Source organism: Lineus longissimus, unplaced genomic scaffold (genome assembly GCF_910592395.1).
Source record: "Lineus longissimus unplaced genomic scaffold, tnLinLong1.2, whole genome shotgun sequence".
In the NCBI taxonomy this organism is placed as follows: domain Eukaryota; kingdom Metazoa; phylum Nemertea; class Pilidiophora; order Heteronemertea; family Lineidae; genus Lineus; species Lineus longissimus.
In genome coordinates, this window is record NW_027020281.1 from 109,914 (window position 1) to 133,482 (window position 23,569).

The 23,569-nt window shown below is 41.4% G+C and overlaps 1 protein-coding gene across 1 annotated transcript in view; it reads left to right on the forward strand.

Annotated features, from left to right (window-relative positions):
• Window positions 1-23,569, forward strand: part of LOC135503564 (uncharacterized) — an 81,350-nt gene that overhangs the window by 26,776 nt on the left and 31,005 nt on the right. Inside the window, exons 2-4 of the mRNA XM_064797168.1 lie at window positions 6,024-6,147; window positions 17,798-17,963; window positions 20,176-20,377. Of these exons, the coding sequence (XP_064653238.1) occupies window positions 6,027-6,147; window positions 17,798-17,963; window positions 20,176-20,377 (489 nt within the window). The 5' untranslated portion in view covers window positions 6,024-6,026. The remainder of the gene's footprint in view (window positions 1-6,023; window positions 6,148-17,797; window positions 17,964-20,175; window positions 20,378-23,569) is intronic.

Genomic DNA, 23,569 nt, shown 5'->3' on the forward strand with positions numbered 1-23,569 from the left:
AGTCATCACCGGTTCTATGGAACCAGCTACCTTCCAACATCAAGCTTGCTGGTTCCATAGACATTTTCAAAACTCTCCTGAAACAACACCTTTTCAGGGAGTGTTTTGCTTTGTAAAGCGCCTGAGAATTTAAGTTTTTCTTTTAATTCAGGCGCTATAGAAATTCTTATATTCATACTCCTACGAGGGAGGCTTGATAGTCCTTGGTCACACATAGGGCCCGCTACATAAAGAACCCCGTATTAAAATTAGATACCTAGGATACCCCCCCCCCCCCCCCCCCGATAAAAGGCTTGCTCTGTGGCAATGTCATTGTCATGTTTGAAACACGCAGGTTGGTGATGGGTAACATTAATTCCACACTTGACCTTAATAAGTTTCATGTGCCTCGGCAACGTGAGACAAGTAGGCGGATATAAAGAAAGTCCCACATCCAAATTGCCATATCGTTCGAGATGAATCAAGAACCAAGAATCCTAGTCGCCAAGCTCAACGAGGCATGGAGAAAATTTCTCAAGGCGTATGACCAGATTACCCTTTTGAGAAGACACCTGCTCCACCTCCGCACCAAGTTAGCGCGTGTCAACGAAAGTGGTCGCAACCATAGCTTGAGATATGTAATCAAGCTGAGGTTAGTCACAGCGGAGGGAGTACATGCGATGTACGACCACTTCGCCCATTTACGAGCCAGGGAGATAGAAACCATCCAAGAACAGATCAATGACCTTGAGTACTCATCGACCTCTTCAGACTCCTCCACTTCAGAATCGGAGTCGTCCACGCATTCAGAAACGGAACCATAAGATAATTAGCTGCTGACATCGAAAGGGCCCTTCTAAGGGCCACAAAATTTTCAAAAGAGACATATCGTTACCTACAATATAGCTTTACCCAAGCCTATACATGTAGGCCTACATGTAAGCCTAGAGCAATACCTTTAGTAGATAGGCCTAAGCCTTCTTTGTCCAGAGGATCGACGCTGATATACTGTAGGCCTATAGGCCCAAAAACTGGCAAATGTTTTGGCAAACCAGGTCCTTTATATCATTCATTCCCAACCTGCCGACTCCCGCGACATTCCTGAAACATGCCTTTTTTCAAATATCAGAACTTCGCTCAAGCCCCCCCCCCGAAAGGCCCATTCTTAAGGGTCAAAGTTGCTCATTCCCATTTTCGACCCCTTCTCAAGGGCCACAGGGGTTCGCCATGTAAGAGGGACACATATTTTCTAAAAGTACATTATTGGTTGATTTTTGACAATATCGGTTAGAAAAAGTGTTTTACATTATGCGTTGACTTTTAGCATTATTGGTTGACTTTTACATTATGCGTCAATTTTTGTTACAATATCAGTTAAGACGTAATCTTTTTACATTAATCGCACTTTTTTACATTAATAGTTGTTACAAGTCACACGTCGGTGATGCCACGTGATTAGAAATAACATGTATATCGCCAGTACAGGAAGGTACAGCGTAAAGCGGGCCGCACACTTGTTTCAAGTTCGTGAAACGCCAAGAAACATTTGTTTCAACGTGAACAAGTGTGCGACACATCATTGCGTTTAGGAAACGCGATGAGACATTTGTTTCAACGCGTTTCAAGAGACCGCACACTTCAAATGTTTCATGTTGTTTCACGAAGTGTGCAACAAGGCCTGTTTCCACCTGGGCGGCAGCGGCAGCGTATCACGCGGTTCTCTTTGTTATTTCACGCGGCGTCGCATGCATGAATGCGAAGCTAATCATTTCACACGTCCTTGTGTGGCCGATATTTCCGGCCAGTGGCCTAATTATTTGGCATACAGGCACCTGCAAGCACATAGAATTAAGGAATAATGTTATACTTATAGTAGAGTGATAAACTCAAGGAATGGCACTGGGCCACACCAAACATTCACTTAAATAGGTATAAGTATATATTATGTAATGATTGAAGGTATTAAAGAGCATTAAAACTATTGTATTGAAAAAGGCAAGACCAGCTTGTGCTGCCATCTGGAATGGGCAGCACAACAGTTACTATTAAATACATTAACCCATTCTCCCACACTTGGGGGCAGGCCTTTTTTAAACATATGATATTTTATTAATCTATACAGATTAAAGGGAGGCAAGAAAAAAGCAAAATGCTTAACACTCATGCCCCCCCCCCCCCCCCCCCCTCCATACAATACAGACTACATAAATTGTATATAGAAAGAGAAAAAAGAAATCAAATGATAACCGAATAAGGATACGAATTAGGCTGCACAGAGACAATCAGCGAGTAAATCTTCGAGTTGATTTGATCTTGATGTAATTTTGAACAACAGTAAATATGGCTTTATTTTCTTCAAATGAGTAAATATCGCTCGGCAAGCCTTCAGAGACCAGGGCCACATTTGGTAAATCTCTTCGGTTAGCATAGCTTTATCATTCTCTTTCAGTTAAGCGGCCTTTCCTTCAGAGCTTGAGCGTATGCGTAGCGAGCGTTTCTCTTTTTTTATTTCTTACTTACTTTCCTTTAATGGAACTTTAGCCTTTCTAGGCTTTGCCATCCCGTTATAGTGCACTTGCGCAACATAAATGTTAAAGCATGTGGGTGGACGTAACTTCATACTACGTATTACAAGTTGTGAAAAGTCACTAAAATCGTTTAGTTGTCGTTATCGTTAACTCTTCCATGTCTGATGATGTCACATATCTAAACCATCTTATCGTTGTATGCCCATTGCTCTATACTTAGTTGCCCCTGTAGTTGTACAGGAGCTCGCGATTTTGCGATGATTTATCCAGGGGTGTCGTATTTTGTAGAGCAGCTACCTCACTGCGATACGGAAGGCAACGAGACTACCGACTCTACCGACTCTGGTAGTTTAACTACCAGAGTCGGTAGTCTCGTTGCCTTCCGTATACCGTATGCTCTGATGGCTGTATTGCATCGATTTTTAAAGGCTGCCAGTTGCGGACAATGAGTTGACACACCAAGGTGTATGCCATGCGTAAGGAAGGGAGGGGGGGGTCTAAAATTTTGTGTATACTTGAACGCTCCCCAAGGATAGCATAGCTTCAGTATCTCGGTATATAGCAAATGCATGCAGTGTTGACTTGAACGTTTCATCCCAAACACCTTATCCTTACTTCACTACAGACCAGTGTTTTTTTAAACCGAGCGTAGTACCATACTTGTAACGATCGCGAATACCCTCTCGGTGACCTCTACGCGCCTACTGCTACATGCGCTCGCTTATGGTAGGCATTGGACTGGACTCAAAAATACCTTGAAGCTTTTGTAGTGACTTTTTTTCACTATTGTCTTGACCCCCTCCCCCCTCCGTCAGAAGTGAAAAATCCGCATGTTTTGGCTTCACTCCTGGTTGGTGTCACACAAGCCCTTTTGAGAAGATGTGGGGAAAGGGACAAAATATATGATCATCTCATACTGAAGAGGATAGAGGTTTAAAGGCTCTTTTTACAGATGCCTGCTCAAATAGAAGGGTTTCTATGTTTTAGCCCTCGGAGAAGATAGGGACTAGAGGATCTTGGTGATTAAAACTGAATTTTATTAACTGAATTTAAAAAGAAATGTTACAACATGACAAGAGCTGTCTCGCGAGATTTCCATTATTCTAGTCTCTTTTCTAAGAGTCATGATTATATACTGTAGCGACTCGTCGGTTCATTATGTATTCCTTGGTCAGAGGGACAGCCCCTTTACCACGTGACTTTAGTAATCGTACTCACATGGCACTATAGAAGCCCTCCCAAAATGAATATTCATTCATTGATTCACGCTAACGCGGTATCGGTCTATTTCAGGCTTAGGCCTATGCTTTTCAAGGTGTCCCGAAATCAATGGGCCGCGAAGTTTATGGGCTTATAGCTCGACCTTTCGAAGTATACTACAGGTGGTACCGGGGGCGCTGGCAAAGCAAGGTTGGGTGTGCGCGTGGGTGAAGTAGGGGGGGGGGTCATGGTCCGGGGGTTGTGTGTGCGCGTGGATGAGGTGTGTGTGGGGGGGGGGGGGCGATGGTCCTGGGGCAGGCAAAGCAACATAGGCCTACAGGGACACACTTAGCTAACATTGCGAAACGTTCAGAAAGGTATGGTCAAAGGGCCTAGTAAGGGACTCCGATTCCATTTCAATCACTGCAAACACGGAATCGTCGCGCAAAATGAATATTAATTTGTGGTTCGGCTTACTGCATCACGTGATTATGACTAATCGAATCGGGTGTTGAAAAGGCGGTCCCTCTGGCCTTTGAGTTTATAATAAACTGACGCTTTAACTGAGTCGCTACAGTATATTAGTCCAGTGAGGCCCACTGGGTAGGAAACTGAAACTGTGATGGTATACGCCTGAACAATCTGCGTATGTATGAGATTGACGTGCAGAAACCTTTTTCACGCACAGTGGGGAGGAAATGGGGAGGGACTATGAATATTGCCCAGTGACCGTTTCAGATGAGATGTGATAGATGTTGGTGGTTCTGTTCCAACCTGGAAGGAATAGTTCCACCAGACCCCCACAGCAAATTGCCCTGTGAGTTTTTTTGTCGTTATTTCCCTATTTTGAAGAAAGGTGTATTGTATCTTTTTAAAAATCCATGAAGCCAATTGTTTATAAAAAAAGTGAAAAGTCGACCCTGAAGTTGGCGAACCCCTTCCCCTTAGTGAAAAAATTTCACTACAAAAGCTTCAAAGTATTTTTGAGACGGTCCCTAATAATGTGTGAAAGAGGACATTTAAGGGAAGGGGTAGGACAGGATTGGGTAAATCCCCTCACCATTTATAGGACTCATAGCGGCGACTGGGACCACAGTAAAAATCGCCATTGGCCTATTGGGCCTACTGAAAGCATAAAGGTGTGTATACTCTTTTGTGTGGCCGGTCGCGTCGGGTGACGACATTTTTAAATATACTGACAGAAAAAAAGATCCTCCTGGACCAAAAGAAATATATCATCTGATCATCAACACGTCGACTCACTGCCTGGGAATAACCACGTTTCCCATTCTCAGCAGCTCAAAAAAATGTTAATGTGTTTTAAATTGTTTCAACCCGCACAATTTCTGCTCTTACAAGTCCACGGAGGGCGGGAAAATATTTCCCAACGTAAGATAAAGCTTCTTATGCAAATTTTTGGCGCTGTTTTTGTACAAGGCCATCATAAAAGAAGCCTTGCCGCCCGTCGGCAGCATAAGGATAGAAGTTGTCGAGCTTTTCACACCGTTGTATTTAATGCAATGTCCACACAACTTTGATTCATATCACGGGTAAGTTTCTACTTGTCTATTTTCATTTGGGTAGCCTACTTTACTGTCAAGTTAGGCCTACCCTAGTCAAGGACTATTAACAAAAGTTTTGTTTCCGACCCGTATGTACCAATTTGTGGATCAGCGCCCAGGCATATAATGGAATCGACTATTAGGATAATTTAAGGCCTTTTCCTGTCGCGGGTAAATTACGAATAATGCATTGGGAATTCATATATCTCGAAAACTACTTGGCCAATTTTATCCATGTAGATAAGGACTCATTCTGGAGAGATTTCATATGTAAAAAAAGGAATTATACTTATAATATACTTTTTCTGAGAAAATTTTATGCGTTTTATGCCTGGGCGCACAGCAACAATACCCATCCCAAGATTAGTAGTATGCCTTTTCGTTGTGGTGTGACAATGCACAAAATAGTACATTAATTTCGTAAAAACTCGATCTCAGTAACACCCGCCGATTTTTAACAAATACTCCAGAATCAATACACAATCTACGTTGATGAAAGGTTGGGTGAAAATTGGCTGAGTAGTTTTCGAGATAAGATCCATAATACAGGGCAAGCCTACAATATCCAAAATTGTTGAGGCCTATAAGCAGCCAAGCAGACAACAGGAACCCCCGTTCCTAAAAAATATCCGAAAAGAAAATCGAATCAACTCGTCTTTATTTCTTTGTAATGTAAAATGTGAACACTAATTGAGAGAGCCCTCCGACTCCGTTATCACTGAGAGTTCACCATATGTCTGTATCATCATTGCAGAAAATGAGGAGATCCAGCCGGAGGGCGCAAAGTTCATCTTTCGATGTTCCATCTTATCAAGATTTTTTGGAGAAAGGAACTGATTCAGCAGGATTCAAAAGGCGATATATTGGCGAGTATATCGGTAAGTCCCATTTTCTACTGTTTTTGTGTAACCTTCGCCCAATATAATGTAGCAATCGTCCAAAGCCTGGCTGCACTATCACTTTTTCGTAATTTTTGATCTGTTTGCACTGTTGACCAGCAGTCCTGCCTTCAAACAAACCTAGTTCTTCTACCCCGTTGTGCAATAAAGGCCCAAACCCACTGACGTGAATTACTGCGCAACAACGGCCCAATTCCACAGACCAATACGACGCTGTATGAATAACGAATAGTGCAGATCGCATTTGTCGAAGTGAAAATCCGTCAGTCTAAAGGCCTGTTTCCACAAGGGCGTTTTGACGCCGCGTTTTACGCCCAGCCTTTGTTATTTTATACGCCATTGCTTCCAGACAAAGGGCTGAGCGTACAACGCGGCGTAAAACGCTATAATGGAAACGCAGTTTTAAGTGGACTATCCTTCAGAGCTTGAGCGTGAGCCTAGCGCGCGTTTCTCTTTGAGTTGACGCGCCAAGCTAACAGTTCTCTGCTCTGATGGAAACAATCTAATAAGCTTCGTTTCCACTATGACGTTTTTACCCCGCGTTTTATGCCCAGCCTTTGTTATTTTACACACCATTGCTTCCAGACAAAGGGCTGAGCGTACAACGCTGCGTAAAATGCCTTAGTGGAATCAGGCTTTTCGGCAATGTGAACAACCAGAATAAAAAAATTCAAGTTTTTGTACGGCATTTCAACCATTTGACCATTCGACTTCTGCCCAAAAAAGACTATCACCTTTGCGGCGGTAGGCTCTCCTGTGAATGTAAACAGTCTGCCTTATGTTGCCGTGTAAGGCGGGTAACCAGGTTACTTTATATTTTAACGTCGGATCATTTCCTCCAAAATCATATTTTTTCGAGTGCGGTTCTCTCTGCAATGCCAGTGAACACTACAAACCGATCAAATAAGACTTAGTCGCTCCGACAGGCCGCTAGAAAAAAGGTTTTCAGTGCAGAAAACCGTGCTCCAAATTTTGTTGGAGGGAATGTCTCACGCGTCGAAATATTAGGTGTATTTACCAGTGACAAAAATGCTTTTACAGTATACTCCATGTAATGCACGCTGGGTGGACCAATGCATCTCTCTTTTTATATACATTGACAATTAATGAGAAAGAAGTCGCTCAAATGCAATGATGTTTAAAAGGTTTTAACGGCTTTGAATGTGCGTCATCTAGGGGTTTCAAATTGATAGCTGTTACAAACTCTTCAATATGAATTTCAACCCAAATTATTATGCCTACCGGTACCTGAAGAATTCTCAAAACAACTTTAATTTTCATGCAAGTTAGGTGGACAATTATGGCATTTTGGTAGTTATGCTTACAGCGATCGTTCAGTAACTTTTATAATGTTAGATGTGCCCATAAAATAGGTCTGAAAACACAGAAAGTAGTTTGCGGTTATCTTGGAAGACGGCGACAATAGCTTAATCCATTTCTCGACGGAAATCCACTTTTGCTCAATGGCCATTCTGATAAAGGGAATACAATTACCGCTCAGCGGATTTCCGCTAATCAAATACATGTGCGCTCTTAATGGTAGTCTACTTAAGGCATGTCTCTACCATATATGATATTTGTCATTTAAGGGTTTAGAATACTGACATGTATGGTGGTAAAACAATGGTCACATTTTGTGCACGCGTACTGAGTTTTGAAGAATTATTTGTCCAAAAATACCTCATGTAGGCCTAATGTTTAAAAGAATGCTTTAGCAACATCAAGCTGCCCTGATATTTAAGAGAATTGAAAGCAGAAATAGAAATATTCTAACTTTTTTTCAATGAGGCTTGGAGTCCTCAGACAATAAAATTAGGGACCGTGAACATTCTTTCATTTGAACAGGTCAGGTGAATATGAGTCACCAACTTGTTCGTGTTTCCGTTTACTGCAAGTGACTTTTCAACTCTGTATTATTTCTTATCGAACCTGTTGTCGCAACACACGCGACCCACATATTGCGCCAACATATCAATATCGTCAGTCATAATGGATCAATGTGCGCTCACTATTGCCCCTTCTAAAGATTGTTCCAGGTATTTTTGAACAGATAATCCTATGAAATTGAGTTTGCGTGCACAAAGATGGTCCTCTTCTTGAAGCTGAATATGCTCATTTCTGGGACTGAATACTACCTAGTCCTAAACCTTTAAGCACTCTTCTAAACAACAATGTAGGCCTATTATGTACTGTCAGATCTAAATCCACAAAATGTGAAGTTTTTATTGTACCTTTGCCGTTTTATATCAGGTCATTCCAGATGCATTGTACTCGGTATCCAAAACCCTCAATTGGTTCTTTTTTTGGAAAAAGTGTTGAAATTTGTGAGATCAAAGTAAAAAAATGTAAAGAGTGAATTTTTTTCACTCGTTGTTTGTTTCATTGCTCATTATGAATGTGTTTAGTGTAGGCCTACTTATAATTAGTTGCAGTTCCCTTTATTGTGTGTTAAAAACTTATGTAGAAAACTTTTTTCATCTTATCTTATCTCATCTACATTGTGGGCCAGAAAAAAACCTTCCTATACCCCTCCCCTGGAGACCGGACTGTCAAACAATTGATCAGAGGATTGATGTGATCATATTTGTATATTACATGTTGCTGTCAAGTGAGATGACGAGTTGTTACATCATTCAATACTGAATGACAAAATGATGGGCTCGCCCCGTGTAAATTTAGGTTCAAATCTCTATTCTATCATCCATTTGTTGGACAATATCTATCACAATAGGATGATTGAGTTGCCTTCTTATTCAGTAGCTGTTTGATCAAAAGATAGTTTTTTTTCTGGGTCACCCTGTAGAGCGTTTGTGCTCGGCGGACGCATTTAGTGTTCGACGGAAATCCACTGGATATCTTTAATTGTAAGGACTTGTTTCCAGTAGAGCGTATTCCGCAGGCGGATAAAAGTTGCGTTCTGCTCGACGGGTTCTGATAAAGGGATTGTCATTACCATTCTGCGGATTTACGCCGAGCAAAACGCGTTCGTCGAACTACGCTCTATTGGAAACAAGGCGTTAGTAATCCATTTTCAATTTTTTTTCTTTCAATGCAATCGGGTGATGTGATCGTTCATTACCGGCATAGGGTACTCCTGGGCGCTACGGCAGGTGAAGTTTAGAACGTTTTTCTTATAAACCTAATCTACAGTGTGTCCCAGAATTGATTAATACATCAAACAGTTTAATCTGGACCTTTTAAAGGGATGTGGGGATGACCTAAACTACTTGGCTTTTTTAGCATATCGACCTTTTCTCCTGATAGTCTATTTCTTTTTTAAATTTGCCATTTCGTAGATGCCGGTGTAACGTTTTTGAGTGTTTCCCCTCATTGTTTGGGAACGCTCAAAAATAGATTGACAAGTTTTTCTGTGTATCCCCCCTATTGAAAAGTCGTGGTCTCTCTAGCTGCCTATTGTTTGGAAACACTGACACATGGGGAACAACCACAGATGTTACACCGGTAGTGAAGCTAATGACATGGTCAGTGATAGGTCGATCGATTCACTCGGTCATGGCGGTCATTGCCTGTAGTGGTCATTTCCAAGACCTCTTTTTCGTGAAATTTTGAACAGAGTGTGGTACCCCTGACTGACATTTGTCACTTTACCGCACGCCACTAACGGGACTGTCTATTCTAGTTGAGCGTTTTTGCGCTCCTTGTGACTTTAGCCACCTTAAGATAATTGGTAATCCTCGGTAAAACCTGCTATGCATAATTAGCATACCCGTCCTGCGGATGTGTCAATGAGTAGGGCACATAAGGTGTGGGGCAAATTTTGGCAAGGAGAGCCAAGGAGATGGAGCAGGTGTCATATAGAATCCACTGGAGATTAAACAAAGTCAAATTCGTGAAAATAAGGACAATCCTGTTTCCCGAAATCCCGGTAGGCCAGAATACACGGATAGTGATTTTGGTGTTCCAGCTTTTCCAAAAAAAGCTGCGCTCATCCCGTTTTCCCGGACAGTTCTTTGCTTATCCCAGTAGGTCGACCCGGGCCCAGAAGTTATTCTTGGGCTATCCTGGCTATCCTGGTGTCCTAAGAACGATTTTTCTTTTGTACATGACGTCAGGCCTATTGTGTACTAAATGGATTTCATCTCTTGATAACCTTCTGGCTTCACCGTTCTCAAAGTTGAAGCCAGACATCTTAAATTTTTCATCTCTTGAGGAGAGGGACGGCTGGGGGGGGGGGGGGGGGGGGTTACAGAGAGACGAAAAAATCATCTTTTTTGCTTCAAGCTTTATTATGAAAATGTTCCTTACCCGCTATGTAAATGAAGTAAGGGTCTATGATCAGAGAATGTTCAGCTCGGTCCAGGGTGTGAGCGAATATAAACAGGGCCCCTGGCACCCAACTTCCGGATTTACCTCTCTTATGCTCCAAATTCCTGATGGTCAATGTGAACATTACATTGGTATCAGCTTGGACATGTTGGAGGAATCCTCAAAGGTACATGTATCAGGAAGTCAGGAAGCCCATCACGCCACATCTATCTATATGCCTACACTATGAGCTACCGGATCGGACAGGGCACGGAGATGCACAGGCCAGAAGCGATCAATGAAAACTGGGACATTCACAGTTGATGCAGGATGGATTGTGTATAAGTGTAGGTCATGCCAGGTATGAGGCGCCATGTGGGAATTAAATTATTTGACGAAATTATTTGAAATAAGCAAATTATATCGAAATAAATGAGTGAACGAAGTCAAGATTATTTCCAAACCATAAATTTGCTTATTCAATTGTATTCAAACCATTTACTCTTCCTATCGATATTGTTTCAAACAATGAATTTGCTCTCTTTTGATTATATTCATCCAATAAAACAACGTAACTTTATTGTTTTCAAATAATACATTTTCTGAATATCCGTGGTTTCAAATAATCAAACTGTCTCGAAATGATGGTTTGTTAAATAATCAAAATTAAAAAAGTCATGGTTTCTCAAACCAGGAAATTGTCCATTGCATTGGATGATAAACAATCACGCACAAAATCATTATTTCCAAACCAGCACTTTAACAAACTGATCGTTTCAAATCATGAAAGTATGCACGAAATTATTTGTATACAATCTAATTGTACCCATCTAATGTTGATTATTTGCATCCCAGCAACGTTTTTTCAAACCATGAAAACGCGAACTCTGATTGTTTCCATCCAATCACTTTCAAAAGTCATTGTTTCCATCCAAGCAAAACTACGTTCATGGTATGCGCACATGGTTTGCGCAGTAGACGGGTTTTAGGTCTCGTTAGGGAGTTTTTCCCAAATGTACGCGATGATGACGTCGTACATTTGGGAGAGCAAATTCATTGTTTGAAACAATATCGATAGGAAGAGTAAATGGTTTGAATACAATTGAATAAGCAAATTTATAGTTTGGAAATAATCTTGACTTGGTTCACTCATTTATTTCGATATAATTTGCTTATTTCAAATAATTTCGTCAAATAATTTAATTCCCACATGGCGCCTCATAGCCAGGAGATGGGGATTCCCCATATAATTTAGATGCTGTAACACAGAGAAAGAAATGCATTCAAAAACAATATTCCCTCAACCCATTTTTTTGCTCTAACAACATGCACACATGGACGATTTTTGCATATAATACCAGCACTTCAGTGACGCACCTGGCCAATATCTAGACGGAGTGTCCCAAAGAAACGGCCTTCTCTCTTATAATAGAGACTTCTCTCTTAATAAATGTAATAATTAAAAATAAAAATTCGGATACATGCAGTACCCAATTATAAAAAGGGGTATACCGGTACCTAACCTAAATAAAACAAATATTGCACAATAAGAAACAAATTCACTTCCTGCTGCCATCACTTTTTGGTAAGTTATTTCATAAAAGTTTTGCTACTTTTTGGATTATGTCATTTTCGGCAATCATTAGAAAAATGAATAAATTTCTATTATCCAGTTCGTCGACATGTGGGTATTTTTGTTTAATTTCATTGAGTAAAATATTCCGTTGTGTCTCAGTGTTTGCACCATCCAGCAGGAAATGAATTTCATCACCGACTACCGACCCTTGGTTTGATTGACATTCTGGGCACATTCTTTCATTTCTTGATCTTTGGTTTACAATATCTGCCTTTCTCAATCGGTAGGTGGTGATTACTTAGTCTAAATTTTGACAAGCTTTAAAATCTTTGATAAGATTCTCAAAGTTAAAATCTGATTTAAAAAGCGAGTAGGCCTATGTCCCATATTTTCCGGAATCACTAAGACTATACTTCTTATAAAATACCTCTGTCCAAAATTTAGTATACCTATTCTGTAACTTCTGTCTAACTTCCTTAGATTCCTTACTGGGGTTTAACCCTGCCCTCTTACAAATTTGTTCAAAAATTTGGAACCATGAAAATTCACAATTTCCAGCTAAAACCCCGCCCCGGCCCCAGCAGAAATTTGCAAAAAGACGTGTCATAGTCCCAACATATTGTTCATAAGAATCAGAAGGAAATATACAGAAAGTATCATGCACATGTTGCGTGGGAGCTGCGCGAGGGAACCGGGCAATCGCAGTCTACATTAAGCGATGTATATTAATTGGGGAGACTAATGAAATCACTGGTCTGTCATTGTGGATTTGATGCACTAGCATCAGTATCACGTGCTTGCCGAAATCACCTAGTAGGTAGACGCCCAAGCGCGGCGCAAGAGACATGATCAAAAACATTCTTTAGAAAAACACGACCTTTCATTGTATTTGAATCAAGTCATAGGCTATATATATCGGGTAGGCCAAAAAACGTCTTCGTGTGGCAAAATAGGTCAAACGTGTACTACTCTCTGCGCTGCCAAAGGGTCAAGATAAATCATATGCAGCTATTATTTCTAATACTAGCTACTGACATGACATGCTAATGACACACTAATCGGCAACCCTTTTCACCGAGGGGTCAAGGAAATATGGCAGTCTGAAGTTCGGTGAATTCGATGGAGGTATTCAAACGAAAAACTCCCGGAATTGCATTTTTGGACCCATATCACTGTGTTTGCTGCCAAGGGGTCGATTTCTATGTTACAGAGCTAATTTTTGCACTGGAATCTGACAACATACGAATATTACGCACCAACATAAATTCAGATTTGTATGTGTACTGTAGTTGATACAAATTTCAGCCTTCCCTGTTGAGACATGTAATGTTCTCTGCACTACCCAGTGGTTGGTACAAATTATGTAGAGCTAATACAATACTGGTAGTTGACGACATTTAACACTACGCACCCTCAAAGGTTCAAATTCGTATGTTTATGGGTTATTGAATAATACGAGTGTGAAGTTCGGGACGTTTTTTTTACCCACCCGATATTTAGTTTTTATTCCGTAGACGCATGAAAAACCAAGCAAGCGCCGTGGCGCGAAACTGCGTAGCAGTACAAAGTATGAATTCGTTTCATCATCCGTTGATTCTGACCTTGTGGAATATGATCGATTTGCAACTTTGTCCACTTACTCAGATCTTACCAGCGCAGTTTGGCTTTTAAAAGTACCGTATAATCGCGCATTTAGGCGCATGTGCTTATAAACGGGGGTGCGCTTATATCCGTACATAAGCGCATGCGCCTATATGCGGTAAAAAATGTACATGCCGACGATGTCAAAAATGAACGATAGGGTAAACGTCTCCGTATGCGGCATGTAAATCCTTTGTCCCTCGAACCACAGTCTATTCTTCCTCCATGTTTGAACCATCTTACGGTGGATTCCATGTTGACGAGCAGCAGCCGAAACGTTCCCGCCATTGGTGACCAGCGTGGCCAATACCTCCTTCTTAAACGCGATACTGTAGGACTTTCGCTTAGCCTTATCCATCTTGTCCAGCTACTACAGAGCAAATGATAAATTGTACACTGATTCACCGATATACCCAGCCGAACTGCGTGTGTATTTTGGCCTAAAAACATGCCGTATTACATCAGGATACTAATACCAGATGCGGCCGCCGCTCTGTATCTCACCCTGCGTAAAGGCCGATACACACGCAGCAAACTTTTACAGGCGATCTCTAGCAACCTAGTTGAAAGACCCTGAATTTGATACTGGCAACCTGAGGTTGCTGCGTGTGAATAGGTCAAGCAAACTATAGCAACCTCCATCTGGCAACCTGTAGCAACCTGTAGCAAACAGCAATCTGGAACCGACGTGTTGGTTCTTGGCAACCAGGTCGAACAGAGTATCAGTTACATTTTTAGCATCTGACCAATCAGATGCCAGAATGCTTTGTATGCCATCACATGACTTGACTGTAAAAATGGCTGAAGGTGAAATAGCTTGAGAGGAAATGAACAAAGCAAAGGGCAAAGGGGTGGCATCTAGGACTACTGAATGTGAAGACATTTTAGTGGCAAATTTAGAAAATTATGCTTGTCTGTACAATGTCAAGGATTCTTCCTATAAAGATAGGAATAAACGATCAAAGGCCAGAAAGCGCAGAGTGACTGCCAGTCTTTCGCCAGCAGATATGGCATCCTGCATGATTGTGTCTTGCTTTGTGATGATCGGGGCTACCTTCTGCATCAGTTCTTCGAATGTGGTTGCATTCATACGTAAAAAGTTCTTGTACGCTGATATATCCTCCATTGCTAATTCTTTCAAGAAGGTATGGTATGCTCCAAGTTCATGCCTCCCAGTCCTTCCTCCACAACCTCTTCTTCTGTCTGGCCTGTCGTCGTCTTTTATTCACTAAAAAATAACTAGTGCTGCAGCAGCAGCACTCTCTGCTTCCATCTCCACCATTTTACTTAGCATTTCCCCCCAAAATTAGCTTTTCCCTCCAAAAATTATTGACAACCTTCTTCAACCTTTTACCTGAGAGGTTGCTGAAGTTTGCCACGTCTGAACGTCACAGGTAGGTTGCCACAGATTGCTGGTTGCTAGAGATCGCCTGTAAAAGTTTGCTGCGTGTGTATCGGCCTTAAGTGCGCTACTAACTGTGTCAAAACCAAATAGGAAAAAATATAGGCGCATGCGCTAAAAAACGGGAAAAAGGACAGGTAAGAAAGAGGCCAAAAACAAGCGATTTTCGTTTATAAGCACATGCGCCTAAATGCGCGATTATACGGTATATGGGAAAAATCGAGACCAGCCCCTAGATGAGAAATCGTATGCTATCCCCAATCAAAATGCTACCGATAGAGAGATTTTAGCCAAAAATGAAATTTAATTTATGAATGGTGACGTAATAAAATGTTCGCGTTATGTTTATACGCGAGGAAATTAATCTAGCTTCGTCCAGCAACCAAAACTAAACCAGGTCAGAGTGCTCAGACAAGGTCGTGGCATGTTCTTTTCTATATCAATAACCACAATGACATTAGTTGATGACTACAGCGTCAATTTTCTAAAAAAAATCTACATGCATCACATTTTATACCCTCCAGGGCCAATTATCTACTTTGGTAGTCCACATTGTGACTTATGACCAAGTATTGATTTTCGCCTTTCTCGGCACTCCATGAATAGACCCCTTTTTTAGTATGGAATTTCACCCGTCCTTTGTTGGAGTTCATACCCCTTTTGTCTGTTTTCTACGGACAAGGCCGTAGATGTGATGGCAAAAATTACCCTTTCCCGTAGGAAAGTGGAGCGCGGGTGTTAGCCCCCTCATGAATGGGAATTGGGGGGGGGGGGGGGCGCTAAATAACAAATACCATATTTACTCCCCCGAGGCTTCAAGAGGGTCTCTTGAAGGCACGGGTCACGCCACCACCATTCCAGCCTATCAAGTACTGAATTCCCAAATTATCCTAGCTGCTTTTCTTCTGGATCCTGACCGTTCAATTGTGGATCTAATTGTTTCCTTGTTCTCAAAATAGCTTGCTGGAGAAAAAAAACTCGAACGAGCTGAGAGGGCAGCGTGCATAGAAATGGAGCCTGGGACCTTCATGCACTGTTTAGGGCCAGGGTGCGCATTTCTCACTCACAGGGTTTGACTATAATAAGTTTTAGGCCCATGATTTAGTTGTGTTGATCTGATTGCAGATTAAATTGCTTTCATGGATGCGCTGACCGATGGACGATTCCTTATAGTCCTGCCTACACCAGCCCTCGTTGATGCCGTAGGATATTGTACAGTATTAAACGTCGACGTTGAGTGCCTTGAAGTCTTTGGATTGGGTTTCTTGCTAGTTTGCAGAAATGCCCGCGAATTCCTAGGCCTTGTGGCTTACCTGGCAGTGCAAAATATCCCTTTCGCCACGTCTGTCAGTGCTTATTGAAAGGTAATTTCGAAGTTTTAGTTCATATTGTTTTCTATAGAGCTAAAAGGAGAAAACTGTTAAATAGGGGCCCCCTGATTAAGGTCTCGGGTAAGACTACGCGAGGCACCTTTCCTGTCATTCATTGAGACTCCCACTCACTGACGTAAACCTGTCTGCGCCAATTGAGTGTCCTTATTACATGAAGACCCTATACGTAAGCCTAGTACAGGCCTATGAAGTGTCCGCTTTTCTTCCGCCGATCAATACTCTCTGACTAACAAAAGGAATGCGCTCGAAGTCCCCAATTTGTTTTGAAAGTTTGCCTCCTTATTCCCCTTTTTTGGATCATTTTTTTAAGCCGATTGTTACATCTTATTCGGACACTTATGATATCGTAACAGAAGTTTTTTTCTTCAATCATTTGACGGGAACAACGAATAAATTCGAAATTTCTCAATATAGCCTAATTTGACCATTAATTGGCCATTCAAACGGTGGCGGTGGCAAAAATCTGACAGGTCGCTCCGTCACATTTTGCGCATTATATTTCTGCGTCAATAGGTGCTGACCGCATCGGAAATGGACATTCGAGGCCAACCTAATTAGTCGCTACATGCTGAAAAGAGGGGTCTTTTGTGTTGCCTAATTAGGCTGATTTGATTGCAGAAATGTCTCATTTTTTTATTCGCAAAAGTATGCAAAACCCCTCAAACTAAATATATTCCATATATTGTTTGGTACCAAAGGCCTTTTTTCCCCCAAATTTTCAGACATCCAAATTTCGACCCGTAAGAACATACTGGAAAATGATCTGATCAAACATCTTTATACCAAGCTTTGGGGTATATATTTCCCCAGAGCTTTTAGAGCTTTTCAATTTGAATAAAGCCTTTCTGGCCCTGTCAGCTATATCTTCCTTGGCATAGGTGAAAGTACCACTAGCTACAATCACTATACCAAGGTATTTATATTTTGAAACATTTTCAATTACATTTGCCTGCATTCTAAATATTTGTTTACACTTTCTCCCAGTTCTTGAAAATTTTGCTGTATGAACAGTTTCCCTGCAATATCTGTTCAAATAAAAGCTTCAGAGGAGAAATGATGAGGAGAAAGATAGAAATTGTTACAATTTCTATCTTTGTCTGTACCTCCAGACTAGACCTCCATATTAGTAGTTCTGCCTGTGCTATGACTGCAGTAAATCATATATTTCCTGGATGCAGATGGTCTAAGGTTTATCTTAGTAGCAATTTCGTGTCATCTTGATCAACCACTTGTGTTGAACCATGGCTGGAATTGGGAAAATGTACACAACAATGGTTTTTCTGCCCCATTGACCTCAAGGTGACCTAGATAAGAAGCATTTGTTTCAAAATCATACATTCTTCATTCTTCCAGGATGGGGTGTCTTCGCTACTAAGAAACATCTGAAAGGCTCATTCCTTCTCATGTACCATGGAGTTTTGATAAAAGAAGATGAAGCAAGGCGCAGAGAGAAAAGCTACGACAAAACCAAGAAAGGATCTTTCATGTTTTACTTCAAACATAACACGAGCACGTTATGGTAAGTTACATTTTTTTTCTACCTCACTTACTAGAAGGCTACGTTCTCGTTCTCGTTTTCGAAAACCATCCGAAACCCTCACAATGTGAAAATAAAATCGAACCCAAGAGGTGATTACGTCTTGAAAACTTAAATTGAAGTCATCCCTTTGACAGTACTTGTATCTGCTTTTCCTTCGTGGGGCGTTCCCCTGGGATTTTATTTCGAGAGAAATATTGTGTGATCAAACATCTGTGCCAGTCGGTAGGCCTACTAATACAGTGTACAACTCGACATAGTAAGGCCTACTGTACAATCCACTCTGTCGCGACACTTCCTGACCTTGAACCTCGTTACTAAAAGGTTTAGCAGACCCCATTTATACATGTAGGAGGCTTCTAAAATTTATACTATGGAGTCCGAACGTTGTGAGCATAGGAAAGTATGTATACCCATCAAATAGTATCCACTAAGCTGCTCGAAACAGATGTCAATCACGCCTCAAGCAACAACCAAGTGTCGTGACCAAGTGTCAGTATTGGGATGAGCGGACCCAACATGGCGTCCTCATTGCTCGGTAAAAGAAAATGCACATGTATAAGTCTCGACAACGACAGAAAAGATTTATTCCCCTTGCTTATATAAGGGTAAGTGATAGGTAAAGACAGTGGTAAAACTAAAAATACAAATAGCGAAGTCTAAGTACCTGTAAAAATGTACATGGAATACACTACGATCAGATCTTGAATATCCCTCGGACCTTTTTTTGGGGAATAGAAAATATAGATGTCAGTGACAGTGCCGATGGTAAGATTTCACATTTCTCAGGCATTGTTGAAGCAAAAAGGCGTGGCCCCAACATGGCCACCACCAGGTCTGGGACCTGTTTCCGCCAGCAAGGAAGGGGTTAACGCAAACCTTTCCGATTGGTTATTTCTAAGGAACACCCGAAGTTTAAAAAGTGCCAACGTTTTATTGGGAAACCGTTTCTGCCCTGCTCAGGCTCTGTCAGTATGGTCTGCAATAGGCCTATTGATTTTTTTTCTTTTCTGCAAGAATCCTGTGGGAAAATGCTATCGTTCGACACTAACGGCGCCTATTTTGCCTTAGGGTACACGCTTTTGTGGGTACATTCCCCGGCACGAGCAGATAGAACATATGGGAAAATGTTGTATCCAAATAATCGCAGCCAAGCATCATAGCATATTTTAAATTTCTCGAAAAAAGTGGGCGGGGCATACTCGGACCAGGAAGGGTTAATCTGAACAATTGATGCTAATTTTTCTGTTCTACAAATAGGACCTTTAAATCCTGGATAGAATATGAATTACGGTAACCCCTTGGCTATAGCGTCATTGAGTACACTATGTATGAAGCCCGTCGGGCGTGAATGGGGTGGGCCTACTTTGCATACTTAATTTTTGTCGTTAAAGTAATCTTAACTTTAACGAATAAAAATAGGTATACTAAGTAGGCCCGCCCCGTTCACGCCCCACGGGCTTCATACATGGTGCACTCAATGACGCTATAGCCAAGGGATGACAGTATTTTATGCCGGATGAGTGAAACAGATTATTTTTTTAATTTATGACTGAATTTTGAAGAAAAAAAATCTGAACCCCTCATGAAACCATTCAACTATTATCCCATGCAGGATAGTCTCTCGATGTTGGATCAAGTTAGTTGCATCCAATTGCAGGAAATGGCAGCGCACCATAAAAACCCCAAATAAAACGTATGATACCTATACTGCACTACTGATAGGTATCATAATGTTAAGCTCTGTGGTGTCTATAGGGGGTCACTGGGGGAATTTATGAGGGGGGTCCCAAGGGGTGTCGCGGAGGGGTCGTCGCGGGGGTAAAAAAAGACCGATAGAATTTGTTTAGAGGAGTTCTTTTTTTCATCTACAATTTTACTACAATCCTTAATGTATTACATCTCTTAAACACTATGTTTTTAAATGAATTCTTTTAAAGATTTTTAAAGATTTTGCTGTGATTTTACCTATCGCATGTCGTTGTCGGGGCCTATAGGCCTTACAACAATTGTTATTGAGCGGGCCAAGCGGTCAATGTCATCTGGTGTTCACATGACAACGAGAGCAAATATTAATTTCCCTAGCTATGGCATTCCATATCTTTATGATGTATGACTCAACATGACATGGCGTCAAAATCATTCGAAACACTCCATTGCCCGCGCCACTCCTTAACAATAGCCATTCTTTTAGTGTGGATGCAACTAAAGACGACGGTACCTTAGGAAGGTTAGTTAATGATGCCTGGAGAGGAGCAGCCAACTGTTCAATGAAGAAGGTTTCAACAGAAAAAGGGAGTCCAGCTCTATGCCTATTCGCTAACCGCGATATAGAAATTGGCGAAGAGCTGCGATACGACTACGGGGTGGACGATCTGCCATGGAGACAACAAAAGGTAAGGATTCATAAAGATTGAGAAAAAACTCTGCTCTGAGTGATTTTTCCTGACCAGCGTCTCCACACATTGTCTGCATTACCTATACCAACTCCCCCGGACACCCCTGGTTGGAAAACAAACTGTAGTTTGCATCGGCTGGTTTGCACGAAACATTGTTCCTGCACTACGGGGGGGGGGGGGGGCGAAGCCGGGGGGTAAGGGGAGGGCTACATATGTACGTTTGGGACAAACCGATAGCATTGCCATATCAACATTCAAACTAAACAGCAATTCTGTAATCAAAAGATTTAACAAGAGGCCCAAGGGCCTGGCGCTCAGCTGGATGACCTAATAACATAGGACTGAGGGTGTAAAGTAGTAAATATCGGCTTTATACTACTGTTTGAAGGTCAAGAGAACACGTTATACCACTAAAATTTCCAATGCAGAGCTGCCAGCTGAAGGAAATATGACTGAACTAATCATCCATGGTACGTAAATATTACAGGAGGCAACGGAAGATATCCCTAGTTCAGTATGTTGTATCGGTAGCTTTACAGAAAAGAAGTGTCAGAGAGGATGAGACTTCTCCATGGCCAACTGTGGTATGTCCAGGCTGGGTTGTACAGCACAAGGATACAAAATGCTGTCTGTAATTGAGAGGTATCCTGATTTAACAGAGGTCAAAATAAATAGAAATGACCAGTTTGGGACTAACACCACTGTCTTTTTTTTTTAATAAGGTAGAGATTACAGGAGTCAACAAAATTAATTTTATTGAGAGAAATTGACCTGTCCTGCAGGTGATTGGAATTTACAATACAAAGGGTCGTTTTTCATGACATTGTGCTCTACTGCGTATCCCTAGTGAGTCGATCGGGAACCAATCTATCCTTGGCGCAGACAGGTTCAAATTGGCTATATCTTGAATAGATTGAATTGCGATGAAAATCTAATGCAATAAAGGAGTAATATCGAAGAGACAAATTAATCAAACCAATTGTCCACAAACTCGGACCCTGCAATGGCGTGATGTATGCGTGCATATAAAAGTATATCAATTGGTCCGATAGAGATGATGAGGCAATGTCAATATGCCTCGTTCCTTAGTCAGCAGTATGCCCCTTTTTAAATTTTATACGGAGAAGAAGGAGAACCCAGATAGGCCTTCACATGTCGGCTTTCAAATTGCACGAACAAACTGTACTATCATCACTACTATAACTTTAAAATGCGTGCTCCTCCTACATGTAGCAATGTCTTGGCCAAAAAGGCACTTAGTCGACAGGCAAGCTAGAAGTTCAGCACCGTGAGCAGCTCCTTGGTAAGGCCATGTCAGGTTCTGCGCGCCTCTTAAGATACATCAAGTATTGAAAGCTGTGGTGAGCACATAAAAAGACCATGTTCACCTTGATTTGAAAATCCCTTCATAATCAAGGGCTACCTCTGACTAATTTATAAACCACCACCCATAAACAATAGACCACCAATTTGACCCCAGCTCCTAACTGCGGGAAAACCCAAGTCCAGCAACCAAAAGTACCAAAAATACATTTTTGTTTACATTTGAACTGCACACTATGCGTTTGTTTACAATTTCATTTCCCGCGAAATCACGAAAATCAGGTGACCAGCAATCGTGGATTGAAAATAACATTAACCTGGGTTCAGCAGGTCAGCAGGTATACCGGCTGATCCAATCATCCCCTTACAGCCAGCTGTTCAAAAGGTAACGTTATTCACCCCACAGGGAGTGCAGGTAATTGATTAAGCCCCTGCATAACTTAACAGCAATGGCTTGGCTTCTGTGAGTGGTAAGGAGAATTGACAGTGTCCGATTAAGAATCCCTCATTACTGCTCCGCTGAAGTAAATTTTTGAATAAAACCAAGACGTTGCATCAGGGTAAGGTGTCACCACCATTCATGCAAAATTTCAAGGCGATCCAAAGCCGCTAAGTGTGACTTTATTCGTCCCCCGGCCCTTCTAATATTATTATATAGAAGATGACGTCATTTCTGGTGATTCCCTACGTTGTCCAATGAGCGCTTTTTAAAGTGTGCCATTTGGCATGCATTGGCATGCAATGTATTTTATCAGCGCTGCCAATTGCCGAACAGAATGCTGTAGCTCCGTCAATTTTGAGTCAATTTTTATGGGAGTAACATTATTGTGTTGCTTAAAACGTCTACTTTTTACTCATGTAAGAATCGTAGTACTAAAAACTAATATGCAAACAGAATCATGCCGATTCACTGCACATACTGTGGGAATTCTCCACTTCAAAATACATCGCGAACAGAGCGTGCACTTCCGATATCATTTTCACAGAATTGTGGCCAAATTTTCAAGAACTAATTTCTGAAAGTATTCCTTTAAGACCTTATGACTACCCACTGAAAGGAACTAGTGATAATATCGCCTACTTGACTACTTTTTAGCAGAAAATTGGTTACTTGCTGCAAAATCAATCTTCCATCTTTTGACTGGTCCGGGCACAGTGGGTATGCTGAAATATGGCCTGGTTCCTTGGTCAATTCAATGCGCAGAATACAACTGCGCAACTATACGTCATAACCCGGGCTTTTAAATCGTCAAAAAATCTGTCAAATGTGCCTGTAGCGCCAACTGGCGGTGAAAACTAAACTAATTCAATTACAAGTCAAAACGAAAAATTATTAAAAAATATTCGGCCAGATTTGAAAACAATATTTCCTCTGTGGACCAAGGTATAAAGGAAAGAATTTTAAACTTCCCGATGACCTCATTCGCCGAATGTAGGTCTGATCGCGCTAATTTTTGGTTTCTGAGTTCCCCTTGGGCTATTCCTAATTTAGGCCGTCAAGAAAGTGCCTAGGTCTCACGGTTACAAAATGCCCAAAATTGACATGGAAGGATGGCAGGAAGGACGGACACCATTCCCTTAGTAATATGATCAGCTTCGCTGACTTTGTCAGCTGAGCTTAAAATTTGTCTGAAATTGGCGGTGCTCGCATCGAAGCTTGAAAGTTTCTGTGGAGGTCGGTTTACAGGTAAACAACAAGAAGGCTGATTTTTTGCTGAGTCATATTGCCGTGGTCACACTGGGGTTTTAACACGAATTGAATTCGAATTAAAACGTTTATACGTATTGGGGGGTCACACTCAATTCGGTTCATACCGATCTCAATCCGCTTCAACCAACACGGTTCTTAAACCGAATTGAATGCGA